This window comes from Alosa pseudoharengus, unplaced genomic scaffold, assembly GCF_046254945.1.
Source record: "Alosa pseudoharengus isolate Yale_2024_CS ecotype anadromous, Long Island Sound unplaced genomic scaffold, YU_APseudo_1.1 YU_APseudo_1.1_scf_8, whole genome shotgun sequence".
Classification (NCBI taxonomy): Eukaryota; Metazoa; Chordata; class Actinopteri; order Clupeiformes; family Clupeidae; genus Alosa; species Alosa pseudoharengus.
The window spans coordinates 3,348,887-3,363,886 of record NW_027468870.1 but is presented as its reverse complement, the minus strand read 5'-3'; the positions used below and the strand labels follow the sequence as shown (position 1 = coordinate 3,363,886).

Here is a 15,000-nt window from a genome sequence, read left to right as displayed (position 1 = left end):
TTGAGCATGTTCAGGTAGTGTCACCGAGTTCTGACCTTTTTTTGCATTGAAAAACACTGAGAGAACTGTCATAATGAAAACATGACAAAGCCATTTGACTATCTTGTTCATAAACGATGGTGTCAAGACTTCTCATTTTAATGACACTGACAGTTTCATTGACATGAATACCTGCTTTTGAGGAATGGACTATCCATTTTGAGCAAGTGACGTGCTTTTGCAGGTCATCCACTAGGTTTTGCAGTTTGCACTAATTGTTTTGAGAATTGCACTAACTGCTGTGCAAATGTTAATAGTGATGTGAGAAAAGCACCAAAGCGACTGAGAAAAACTGTAATGTGCATCTCACTCCATTCAGAGTGATGCTCAAACGAATGTTAATGTGCATCTCACTCCATTCAGAGTGATGCTCAAACGAATGTTAATGTGCATCTCACTCCATTCAGAGTGATGCTCAAACGAATGTTAATGTGCATCTCACTCCATTCAGAGTCCAGTTCAGTCCATTCAGAGAGTGTGTGTTATGATGTGGCACCAGAGAGTGTGTGTTATAATGTGGTGTGTTTTATAATGTGGCACAGAGAGTGTGTGTTATGATGTTGTGTGTGTTATGATGTGGGTCCAGGCCCGTGTGTGTTATGATGTGGCACAGAGAGTGTGTGTTATGATGTGGGTCCAGGCCCGTGTGCTGTCTGCTCTCCTCTGGGGCCGGCAGACTGGACCGGACCTGTCGGAGCTGCAGGGTTGGGTCCTCTACACACACACACACACACTTAGGAGCTGCAGGGTTGGGTCCTCTACACACACACACACACACACACACACTTAGGAGCTGCAGGGTTGGGTCCTCTACACACACACACACACACAGACACACACACACACGCTTAGGAGCTGCAGGGTTGGGTCCTCTACACACACACACACACACACACTTAGGAGCTGCAGGGTTGGGTCCTCTACACACACACACACACACACACTTAGGAGCTGCAGGGTTGGGTCCTCTCTGCCGAGAGCACCGAGACTGACCTGTCATGTCCACTAGCTGTTCTGCAAACACACCAGACCTCCTCTACACACACACACACACACAGGCACAGACACAGACACACACACACACACACACACACACACACACACACACACACACACACACACACACACACACACACACACACACACACACAGACACACACACACACACACACACACACACACACACACACACAAACACACACACACACACACACACACACACACAATGTGATGTAAGAGGACGTAAGACTTCAGAAAGAATGTGGAATATAGAATATGGAATACTAATGCCCTATAACCGGAGCACTGAGCATCCCAAGGGTGAAACACTACCCTACAGAATCTTTAATCACTCTTAAGGCCAATTATGCTTCATTAGCATGGTAACTAATGAAGGGTATTGTGCATTATTTAATGGCTTTTTATTATCTAAATGCAGAACAGGGTGCACGTACATCTACAAGACGAGCTGAGCTAATATTTTAATCATCGAGGTTAGATAGTTGGACACCACCGTATATACAGTATATTTACAATGCACATATTATTAATGCTGAAAACATATGGTCCTCTTGTGGTGTGATGAATATGCATTTCCTGTTTGGCTGAGGCTAGAGAATAATCAGAGTGTGTACAGTAATCACAGCGCCCCCAACAGGAAGGTGCAGAAAAGCATTCTAAGAGTGGCACATGGCAGATGCATGAACCCAAGAGCTTTTTTAATGCTTTGCGCCTTCATTCAGACAGGACAGTGAAGACTGCAGGTTGGATTCGGACGCTGTGGGTACTTGGACTGGAATGTGGTACGGACACTGCAGCCCCTAGCCAGTAGAACGTAGCACATAGCAAGCAGACTGTACCACATAGCCCGTACCACATAGCAAGCAGACTGTACCACATAGCCCGTACCACATAGCAAGCAGACTGTACCACATAGCCCATACCACATAGCAAGCAGACTGTACCACATAGCCCGTACCACATAGCCCGTAGCCCGTACCAAACTAAGTTACAGGTTCACCGTGCCATTCTAAAAGAAAAAATAGCAAATTATAATAGAGCTATTCGGAATGAGAGAAGGAACCACTTCTCTAAGGTAATTGCTGAAAACAGTGGAAACTCTAGGGTGTTGTTCTCTACCATTGATAGGCTATTGCATCAAACACCTTTTGATACACTCAGTCAGGCATCCTCTCTAAGATGCGAAGAATTTGCAGACTTCTTCGAAAACAAAGTAATTTCTATAAGGGAGGCTATTGGTAATACAAGTAATATGTTTGATAGTACACCCAAAAACAGCCCCCCAAAATTAAGGTCCTTTAGCACTATTACTCAATCTGAGCTTGGTAAAATTATAACTCAAACCGGCTCCTCAACATGTGTTTTAGATCCAATCCCTACTAGATTCCTCAAAAAACTATATGATAGCTTAGCTCCCTTTATTCTCAAGGTAATAAATACCTCATTAGAAACAGGTATATTTCCAACTGCTTTTAAAACCGCTGTTGTGAAACCTTTACTTAAAAAGTCAAATCTTGACCATACCAATCTGAGCAACTACAGGCCTATATCAAATCTACCGTTCCTGAGCAAAGTACTTGAAAAAGTTGTTTGTAATCAGTTAAATACCTTCCTCAACGAAAACAGTATCCTTGAAAAATTCCAATCAGGTTTTAGATCAAATCACAGCACAGAAACGGCTCTAGTAAAAATAGTCAATGATCTCAGACTGGCTACTGACTCAAACAAAGTCTCAATCCTTATTCTTCTGGATTTGAGTGCGGCATTTGACACCATTGATCATAGCATCCTAATTCACCGCCTTGCGAAGTGGGTGGGTCTCTCTGATAATGCTCTAAACTGGTTTCAAACCTACATTACTGGCAGAGATTTTTATATCAGTCTAGGAGATCATGTATCTGAAAAACATGACTTGCCTTTTGGTGTGGCCCAGGGGAGCTGCCTTGGTCCCCTGCTATTTTCCCTATATATGCTTCCATTGGGAAATGTCATAAGTCAGCATAATGTAAACTTCCATAGCTACGCAGATGATACCCAATTGTATATTTCTGTGGAGCCAACTAACCCAGATGGCCTTTGCTCCCTCACTGCATGCCTAACCTCCATTAATCAGTGGATGAGCAAAAATTTTCTGAAACTAAATGATGACAAAACAGAGGTACTTTTGGTGGGACCAAAACTAAAGCGAGATATTGTTCTTAGTAATCTGGGGAACTTGGCACACCAGGTCAAACCAAAAGTAACAAGCCTCGGTGTCATCTTAGATGCAGAGTTAAGTTTTAAGCCCCATATCAGTAAAGTTACTCAAACAGCCTATTTCCACTTGAGAAACATTGCCAAAGTGCGGCCCTTTTTAACTCAACAAGATGCAGAAAAACTAATTCACGCCTTTATCACTAGCAGGTTAGACTACTGCAATGCACTTTTCACTGGTCTTCCCAAAAAACATCTAAAGAAATTGGCACTCATACAGAACTCTGCGGCTAGACTTTTAACTAAGACTAAGAAGAGAGAACACATCACCCCTGTGTTGGCTGAACTGCACTGGCTCCCTATTTCCTATAGAATTGATTTTAAGGTTATGTTAATTACTTACAAAGCTCTGAATGGCACAGCACCTTCATATATCTCTGAGCTTTTAATATCTTATCAACCACAAAGGAAACTTAGATCATCCAATTCTAATCTTTTAATCGTACCCAAAGTGCTCCACAAACAAAGTGGAGAAGCTGCTTTTATCCATTATGCCCCCAAACTATGGAACACCCTGCCTCTGTACATCAAGCAGGCGAGTTCAGTAAATATTTTTAAAAAAGATCTGAAAACATACCTGTACAGGAAAGCTTTTAGTTAACTCGTCTTATCCTGTAGACTACTTTTTCAGATTATTCTACATCTGCTGCTATTGGAGGGCGCAGCCAGCCAGAAGCAGATGGGCTCCCCCTATTAAGTCAGGTTCTGCTCAAGGTTTCTTCCTGGAATATGGGAGTTTTTCCTTGCCACAGTTGCCATATGGCGTGCTTGTGGGGGGTAAGAGGGTTAAGGCTGCCAGTCTTATGACATGTCATTTTCTATATTTTTGATATGTTGCTGAGTGGATCATAAACGGCCCCAGCAATGAAGAAATGTGATTGATAATGACTGACTGACTATTATTTTGTTACATGCTTCAAATGTAAAGCACTTTGAGCTGCATTCTGTGTATGAAAGGTGCTATACAAATAAAGCTTATTATTATTATTATTATTATTATGTAGCCCATAGCTCGTAGCCCGTGGCATGTAGCCCATAGCCTGTAGCCCATAGCCCATAGTCGGTAGACCGTAGCCCATAGTCAGTAGACCGTAGCCCATAGTCCGTAGCTCGTAGCACATAGCACGTGGTACGGAAGCTGCAGCCACCTGTTCCACAGCTCCCCAGGAAGACAAATACTCAACATACTAACTAGACTCAACAAATACTAACTAGACTCAACAAATACTAACTAGACTCAACAAATGCTAACTAGACTCAACAAATACTAACTAGACTCAACAAATACTATCATGACAATAAAGTTTATTCCTTCATTCATTCATTCATTTAGACTGAAAGCTATTCCAACCAAAGAAGCTCTTCATGCCAAGTGTGTGCTAATAAACCAAATGATTCACTAATCCCTTAGGCATTCAGACCAGCACAATCTCATACCCCAGAGAGGGACCACGAGGGTGCTCTCTCTCAGGTCCTCCTCACCTTGACGGTGCAGCCCGGGTCCCCCCCGTGGCGTCCGACGGTCAGTTTGAGCGAGCCGCAGTTCTCAAAGCACTGGTAGTGGAAGGGCTCAAACTGCAGGTAGACGGTGTGGGGGTCCTCCTCCTGGGCGTTGGCCTCGTGGCAGCTGACCACCTTGCGGGCCTGGTCGGCCGCGTGCTTCTTCAGGATGTTCCCGGCGCCGGTCATCATGCGCGTCGCCTGGATGCGGTAGAACGCCCGGCTCTTCTGCTGCTGCACCAGCACCTGGTAGTTGGCCATCTCGATCAGCTGCTCCATGTCCTGCCAGAGGTCAACATTCACAAGAGGTCAACGAGAAGTAAACATTCACAAGACATCAACAACAGGTTCAACATTCCCAAGAGGTTCAACATTCACAAGAGGTTCAACATTCACAAAAGGTCAACACTCACAAGAGGTCAACAAGAGGTCAACATTCACAAGAGGTCAACACTCACAAGAGGTCAACAAGAGGTCAACATTCACAAGACGTCAACATTCACAAGAGGTCAACATTCACAAGAGACTAGAGGTTCAACATTCACAAGAGGTTCAACATTCAACAAGATGTCAACATTCACAAGATGTCAACATTCACAAGATGTTCAACATTCACAAGAAGTTCAACATTCACAAGAGGTCAAAAGTCATGATTTCATGAGATTTCTTTTCAGTTCAGTGCTCAATGCTGGTCAACCTTTGCTCTTCTCTGACCCACCTGATTTAAGACGTGGACGAATGTTTTGTTCTAAGATTTCTTTTATTGTCGTTTTATCATACATATGGGCACAGTGCAATCAAGAATAATGTAATACCACCTTCTGCTGGGCTGCCAATGTGCCAGTGTGACTGTGCCAGTGTGCTAAAACAGCTGAAACTCATACGACATATGAAACTGTAAAATGACGGTCCTGTGTGTACCTTATCGGGGTGGCGCTGTGTGTACCTTATCGGGGTGGCGCTGTGTGTACCTTGTCGGGGTGGCGCTGCTTGAGGTCCTTCAGCGTGCGTGCCATCTCCCTGCGCGCCTCCTCTTCCTCACGGCTGCTTCCTCCTCCTCCTCCTCCCTCCTCCACACCGGCCAGCATGCCGTCTAGCGCCTCCTTGTGGTGCGAGTTGGCCTGGCCGTCCATCTCCACCTCCATCTTGGCGAAGACGCTGTCGGCGCCCTCGGTCTCGATGATGATGCCGCGGCTCTTGTCGGCGCGGTAACGCTTGTGCACGTACTTGTAGATGAGCAGGCGGCGGTCGGCCACCCAGGCCTGCAGCACGCAGACGGGGAAGAAGAGGAAGGTGAGCACGGCCTCCCACACGTCCACCACGCCGGGCGAGATGACCGCCAGGATCAGGTAGAGCCAGATGTAGGCGAAGATGCTCCAGGCAGCCGTGACGAAGAACACGCGCAGGTGCTTGATCTTGCGCACCTCGCCGTCCGGCACCACGTACACACAGATGCCGATGATCACGAACATGTTGAAGGCCGCGCTGCCCACGATGGTGGACGGCCCGAGGTTGCCCGCGTCGAAGCCGTGGCCGCACACCTAGATAGATAGATAGATAGATAGATAGATAGATAGATACATTAGATAGATAGATAGATAGATAGATAGATAGATAGATAGATAGATACATTAGATAGATAGATAGATAGATACATTAGATAGATAGATAGATAGATAGATAGATAGATAGATAGATACATTAGATAGATAGATAGATAGATAGATAGATAGATAGATACATTAGATAGATAGATAGATAGATACATTAGATAGATAGATAGATAGATAGATAGATAGATAGATACATTAGATAGATAGATATATAGATAGATACTTTATTGATCCCCAGGGGAAAGTCTATTTATATATCTCTATATATATATATAACTATTATTATAACTATATTATTATTATTATTATTATTATTATTATTATTATTATTATTATTATATATAACTCTAAAGTCTATGCATCTATATATCTATATATATATAACTATATTATAACTATATTATTATTATTATTATTATTATATATATATATATATATATATATATATATATATATATATATATATATATATATATATATATATATATATACCTATTTATCTATATATCTATATCTATAACTATATTATAACTCTATTATATGAAGAAAATCACCTCGATGACGGACAGCAGGATCTCGGGCGCGGACGAGCCCAGGGCCATGAGCGTCAGGTTGGACACCGTCTCGTTCCAGATGCGCACGGTGGCCGTGCTGGTCTCGCCGTTGGGCCTCTTGATGGTGATCTCCTTCTCCTGCGAGGTGATGACCTCGATGGACGACATGAAGCGGTCGGCGATGATGGACATGCCCATGAACATGTAGATGAGCGCCACGAAGTAGACGATGGCACGCGCCACCTTGTCGCCCACCGCTGGGTTCTGCGGGTTCCACACGGGCAGAACCACGCCGTCCGCACACGCGTCGTCGCTCGAGCAGTTAGCGGCCGGAACGTCCGGCGCGGAGGAGCCGGCCAGGGAGGGGTGGGGCGCGAGGCCCAGGAAGAGGAAGAGGAGGAGGAGGAGGAAGGAGGAGAGGTGGGGAGAGAGGGATGAGAGAGGAAGAGAAGGAAGGACAAATGCTGCCATGTTGGGAGGGTTCAGGACGTCACGTGCTTCTGGACACACACCTGTGGGCGACAGAAACACACACACACACACACACACACACACACACACACACACATACAGGTTAGTCGTGCTGCTGAAACAAAGTGTTCATTTGAAATAGGGTGAAGTTGGAGACACCAGGGAAAGACTAATTAGTGCGCTCATCATACAATCTCTTTACACTGTAGGTGTACAGTCCCAAAGCGCAAGTGCACATACACACACACACACACACTGACATACACACACACTGACATACACACAGACACAGACACACACACACTAACACACACACACACTGACACACACACACACACTGAAACACACACATACACTGAAACACACACACACACACACACACACGCATACACACACACTGAAACACACATACACAGACACACACCGAAACACACACACACACACACACACACACACACAGAAACACATGTACACACACACACACACACACACACAGAAACACATGTACACACACACACACACACACACACACATACACACACACACAGAAACACATGTACACACACACACACACATAGAAACACATGTACACACACACACACACAGAAACACATGTACACTCATACTGTGTGAGTATTCCTTTCTCTCTCTCTTTTAATAAACCTACTCCCACATGCTGCCATAGTTTCTGAGAGGTGCTTTATATTTGTGTGTGTGTGTGTGTATGTGTGTGTGTGTGTGTGTGTGTGTGTGTGTTTGAGCGTGTATGTGTGTGTGTGTGTGTTTGAGCGTGTATGTGTGTGTGTGTATGTGTGTGTGAGCGTGTGTGTGTGTTTGAGCGTGTATGTGTGTGTGTGTGTGTGTGTGTGTGTGTGTGTGTGTGTATGTGTGTGTGAGCGTGTGCGTGTGAGCGTGTGTGTGTGTGTGTGCAGGAGAGAGAACATTTCAAGCCCTGGGAAATAAAACTCTCATGCTCTGAGCAAACTCCACTCCATTTCTCTCACACCGCGACTCACAGGCCACACACACGCACACACACACACACACAGGCCACACGCACACACGCACACACACATACACACGCACACACACATACACACGCACACACACATACACACGCGCACGCGCACACAGGCACACGCACACACAAACACACACACACGCACAAATTCCAAGAGTATGTTCCCATGCCTTGTAGATGCACACACTCTGTGCAAACACACTGCCATTCACTTCCTGACACACACACACACACACACACACACGCACACCTCCTGAAGAATGTGCTGGCGTTCACCTCCTGACCATGCAGCGAGGCTTATACACACGCTAACACACACACACACACAAACACACACACACACACACACGCTTACACACATACACACACACACACACGCTTATGAATGTGCTGCTGTTCACCTCTTGACTATGCAGTGAGGCTTACACACACACACACACACACACATACACACACACATATGAGTGTGCTGGCGTTCACCTCCTGACTATGCAGTGAGGCTTGCTTACACACACACACACACACACACACACTCCTGACTATGCAGTGAGGCGTCCGATGACCTTTGGGACGGCCACACATTCGTATTCACTGCAGCGCACGGCTGCCTTTACCGCCTCCGCTGCCCTTTCCGTCCGACACGTCTGACTGTACGCTCCTACATCCCGCCGGTCAGCCAGTGACGGGGACACGGATAGCAATTTGTCAGACTAGTGAGCAGGAGGCCTCTTCCATCAGACTAGTGAGCAGGAGGCCTCTTCCATCAGACTAGTGAGCAGACTAGTGAGCAGGAGGCCTCTTCCATCAGACTAGTGAGCAGGAGGCCTCTTCCATCAGACTAGTGAGCAGACTAGTGAGCAGGAGGCCTCTTCCATCAGACTAGTGAGCAGACTAGTGAGCAGGAGGCCTCTTCCATCAGACTAGTGAGCAGACTAGTGAGCAGGAGGCCTCTTCCATCAGACTAGTGAGCAGGAGGCCTCTTCCATCAGACTAGTGAGCAGACTAGTGAGCAGGAGGCCTCTTCCATCAGACTAGTGAGCAGACTAGTGAGCAGGAGGCCTCTTCCATCAGACTAGTGAGCAGGAGGCCTCTTCCATCAGACTAGTGAGCAGGAGGCCTCTTCCATCAGACTAGTGAGCAGACTAGTGAGCAGGAGGCCTCTTCCATCAGACTAGTGAGCAGACTAGTGAGCAGGAGGCCTCTTCCATCAGACTAGTGAGCAGGAGGCCTCTTCCATCAGACTAGTGAGCAGACTAGTGAGCAGGAGGCCTCTTCCATCAGACTAGTGAGCAGACTAGTGAGCAGGAGGCCTCTTCCATCATCATTCAGCACTCTCCGTCTTTTGCTCCTCTCTCTCTCTCTGTCTATTTTGCTCTCTCTCTCTCTCTCTCTCTCTCTCTCTCTCTCTCTCTCTGTCTATTTTGCTCTCTCTCTCTGGGCTGTATTTTGCACACCAGCACAAAACTCGTTTTTCACCCACGCAAAGTTTAATTCGGTATTTTGCACGTTTATTTTTTAAACATTGCGCCCAGGGGTGTGGCAATTAACAACCTAGGGAGGGTCCTGGCGCGTTGTCTAAAAATCGCTATCTTACACCACCTAAACCTGGTCAGAAGTCAATGGCGAGTTGTTCATATGCTATTTTAAGAGCGCATGTCAACAGTCATATTGGCAGGTGCACGCACCATCCTTCTATCATTCATGAACGCACACCAGCACACGTCCATGCAAAGCATTACAAATTGCACGATTACAATGGAAAAACATAATTAGAATAAAGATATTACGAAATACTGTACATCTCATGATGAGTAGTTATTCACCATCATTTGCAAATTGGTAATGACGGTTAAAAGTGATTAGGGGAGCGAGATATAAGCAACTCCTCTGCAGGATAAATGTTGAGCAATATTAGGTTCGATGGTAACCCATTGTCAGTCAATAGTGAAAGTAACTGCATATAACTGTCTTCGTTGACTGACCTTGGTGGAGTTAGTTTCACTTTGCCAATGAGTTCAAATAATATACGAGTGCAAATGCGTGAAGGCTATGCTAGGTTTTAGTAAAGCATGGTTTAAGAATGACTATTCCATACGGTCTAGCAAGCAGCCTCCTTCAAATGCGCCGTTGAATGCCAAAATACCGATGCATTTATTTGACATATCGCGCGTTGCGCCGTTAAAGGGAATGACAGATGTCATTCTCATTGGTTTAAATGATGTTACGCCCCAAACACACCCATATGACTGATTAAAAAACCTAGGAACACCTTGTTACGCCATGCGCTCCACTTTTGAGAACGAAACCCCTCCCAATGTGAACTGGACATCCTACTAAATTTGAATAGACTTTTGACGAGTGACGATGCACTTTAGAATGTCATGATAGGGCCCTCTCTCTCTGCCTCCCTCTCTATCTCTCTCTATCTCTCTCTTTTTCTCTCTCTCTATCTCTGCCTCTCTCTCTATCTCTCTTTCTCTCTCTCTCTCTCTCTCCCTTTCCTAACTTTTACTTTTTGAGTACAGTGTCAAGTTGATCTTGATGTATTTTTAAGATTGTAATAAAGAGATTTTGAAAATTAAATTCTCTCACTCTCTCTCTGTCGTCTATATCTCTGTCTTCTCTCGTTGTTAAGGGATTTTATGACGCGGGCTCTTTAATGTGTCCAATATTCTGTGCTAAAGTTTAATGGCACCATACTATGAATAAATTCAACTGAATTGGTATGTTAACGGTACACGGTATAAAATACCCCATACAGTCCACCCCATAACTACACGCTATACCATAACTACACACTATACCATACAGTCCACCCCATAACTACACGCTATACCATAACTACACGCTATACCATACAGTCCACCCCATAACTACACGCTATACCATACAGTCCACCCCATAACTACACGCTATACCATAACTACACGCTATACCATACAGTCCACCCCATAACTACACGCTATACCATACAGTCCAACCCATAACTACACGCTATACCATACAGTCCACCCCATAACTACACGCTATACCATACAGTCCACCCCATAATTACACGCTATACCATAACTGCACGCTATACCATACAGTCCACCCCGGTAACAGGCAGAGTCATAGATAGAGTGAGTTTGGCCAACTGGGTTTCAACTCTTCTGCCCTATGATTGGTGACTATGTGAAATATGTACAGTTTATTTCCGTTGGTGTTGCCTGCAAGGCTTTATCTTGTATTCTGAAGAGTCTTTGCTATTCCACAGAGTCCAGCTGTACAACTTGAGCCACTAGCTATACCATGAGGTCTACCCAGATAAGGACTCTCTCTCTATCTCTGCCTCTCTCTCTATCTCTCTTTCTCTCTCTCTCTCTCTCTCCCTTTCCTAACTTTTACTTTTTGAGTACAGTGTCTAGTTGATCTTGATGTATTTTTAAGATTGTAATAAAGAGATTTTGAAAATTAAATTCTCTCACTCTCTCTCTGTCGTCTATATCTCTGTCTTCTCTCGTTGTTAAGGGATTTTATGACGCGGGCTCTTTAATGTGTCCAATATTCTGTGCTAAAGTTTAATGGCACCATACTATGAATAAATTCAACTGAATTGGTATGTTAACGGTACACGGTATAAAATACCCCATACAGTCCACCCCATAACTACACGCTATACCATAACTACACACTATACCATACAGTCCACCCCATAACTACACGCTATACCATAACTACACGCTATACCATACAGTCCACCCCATAACTACACGCTATACCATACAGTCCACCCCATAACTACACGCTATACCATAACTACACGCTATACCATACAGTCCACCCCATAACTACACGCTATACCATACAGTCCAACCCATAACTACACGCTATACCATACAGTCCACCCCATAACTACACGCTATACCATACAGTCCACCCCATAACTACACGCTATACCATACAGTCCACCCCATAATTACACGCTATACCATAACTGCACGCTATACCATACAGTCCACCCCGGTAACAGGCAGAGTCATAGATAGAGTGAGTTTGGCCAACTGGGTTTCAACTCTTCTGCCCTATGATTGGTGACTATGTGAAATATGTACAGTTTATTTCCGTTGGTGTTGCCTGCAAGGCTTTATCTTGTATTCTGAAGAGTCTTTGCTATTCCACAGAGTCCAGCTGTACAACTTGAGCCACTAGCTATACCATGAGGTCTACCCAGATAAGGACATGAGATGTAACACATCTCTCTTATTTCTTCATTCCTAGTCTCTCTCTATATATATACATATTCATGTGTCTATTTCCTCCCAGAGTGCCAGGTACAAAATGCCTTCCAAACTCTAGAGGAAATAGACACATGAGAGAGACAGAGATGGAGAGAGAGATGAGGAAAAGTCCCAAAGTTCTGCGGAGGTCATACTCAGCTCTGATTCATTCCTATCTTATCATCCCTCTCTGTCACTCCATCCATCTCTCACTTTTTCTCATCTCTCTCTCTCTCACTCTGTCTCTCTCTCTCTCATTTCAGCAAAATTCTATGTCATAACAAACCTTTGGCACTGTCAAAAGAAAACCTTAAAACATTTAAACCACTTTAATGAAAATAACTGCCTTTTATTCCAACATTAATCTGACATTTCTGACTCCTGGGAGAATGTTAGAAAACCTTTTTGAAAGTGTTGTGGTGTTCCACAAAAAAGGACAAAGTGCATGCCAATCTTGACCTCTTGACCTGTGATTCCCATTGAGGAGTTATAGATAAATAGATAGATAGATAGATAGATAGATAGATAGATAGATAGATAGATAGATCTCCCCCACACACACCCCAAACACCCCCCCTCACACACACACACACCCCTCCACAAACGGGAACAATATGAGGATGAGTTGTTGCATAGTGCATATTCCACAATATCATCATGGGGTAGACTGATCACACATTTACAGTTACTGTGCTATCACTGTGTGTCTACACACACACACACACACACACACACACACACACACACACACACACACACACACACACACACACACACACACACACATACACCACACACACACACACACACAGAGGCGTATCAAGCTTTTTAAAAGTGTGGGGGTTGTGGGATAGGAAAATGAAACAATCTGGCCAAATTATAAATAACTCCCTACAGGGACGTTGTAAGTATTTTCTGAGAGGGGTGCTGACTATATTGGTGTCCTGAAGTTTCTCCCCCGAAAAAAAATAGAAATTTTGATTGCTAAACACACCATTTTAATGCAGTTTGGGAGGGACAGAAGAAGCAGCGCCCCTCATGTGTGGCTCATGTGACATGTAGGCCTACATGATCTACCTGCTATCACTTCACTATTTGACACTACTCTATATGGAGACATATCTGATATCTAATGTTATAAATCAAGAAATAATTTCAGAAATTATGTTTTGTGCATATGGGTTAGCAGGCTACAATAAATTGCCTAACAGACATCAGCCTAATTTCGAGGTATCACTAATACCTATTAAATAAATGTAAAGGACACAGAATAGCGACAGAACTGTAAGCTCAATTTCAAAAATGTTTGAAGTCTACCCATATGCAAAGGGAATATAAATAAATTGTGTTGCATATAGCCATCTTAATTAATGTCAATTTAAAGATTATGATTAGCAGTTTCTATGCTTTTTCCATTGATAGTTACAGGAAGCCACGTTGTTGTTTAAACTATTGTTGCTTCTAGCCCACACCAGTTTCACTTGCTGCAGGGACGCACACATTGCATGAGCGCTCATAAGCGTTCTATTTGAGTTCTACATGCTGGAAATCTTAGTTCTCAGATGTAGAACTCAAACGTGTCTTGACCTGGCCGTTTGTAAGATCAAAATAAGATGTTCTAAATGGAACGCGACCATATTTAAGACATTAAGATCTCCAGTAGATGTAGCACTACGACACACATTGACATTGAAATGCCGCCGACGTGTGTAAGATCAGATCAAATAAGACAATGGAACGCGAAGCTGTTCAGATCTTTTCCAAGCGTCTTGGAGACGTAGGCCTATGTGTGCTGACTGGGCTATGTCTATAGTTGATGGCACCAAATTAATAAGTATCTGATTGGGGAAACTTTTAGCCTATTTTTTTTTTAGTCCGCGGTTCCATTCAATCTTGCTGCAAATTATCAGACGTGTGAAGCACCGGGCATAACTTCATTTCGCGGCTGCGTGGACCAGTAGGTTAATTGTTGAGGAGGCCCATAGTTTGAGAAAAGCTGCAGATCATAGACAGAAAAAGCATAATGCTCTGAGAACAGTAGCCAAAGGTCTTTTTGCAGAAACAAGTGCGTTGGTGCGCACCCCCGCTTTCACTTTGACTCTCTGCATTTCTACATTGTGACAAAAACTGTCAGTCAGACAGTGAATTTTGGTTTACTAAATTGGCATAATGCGGTAACAATTATCATTTCAATTCTACCTGAAATCTGCTCACTGCAGACATTATAATGCAGACCCAAGCAGCACAGCCTTGAAAGATGCACACTTTGA

The 15,000-nt window shown here is 44.2% G+C and overlaps 1 protein-coding gene across 5 annotated transcripts in view; it reads right to left on the bottom strand.

Annotated features, from left to right (window-relative positions):
* Positions 1-7,450, bottom strand: part of slc8a4a (solute carrier family 8 member 4a) — a 92,729-nt gene extending 85,279 nt beyond the window's left edge. For 4 of the 5 annotated variants that reach the window (XM_076274583.1, XM_076274584.1, XM_076274586.1 and 1 more), the window contains exons 1-3: positions 6,980-7,198; positions 5,784-6,353; positions 4,795-5,094 (exon numbers count right to left, since the gene is read on the bottom strand). In XM_076274583.1, the coding sequence (XP_076130698.1) occupies positions 4,795-5,094; positions 5,784-6,353; positions 6,980-7,183 (1,074 nt within the window). In that variant the 5' untranslated portion in view covers positions 7,184-7,198. Of the gene's footprint in view, positions 1-4,794; positions 5,095-5,783; positions 6,354-6,979 lie in introns of all 5 variants that reach the window. The other variant, XM_076274582.1, reaches the window with a different exon arrangement.
* Positions 7,451-15,000: the final 7,550 nt, after the last annotated feature.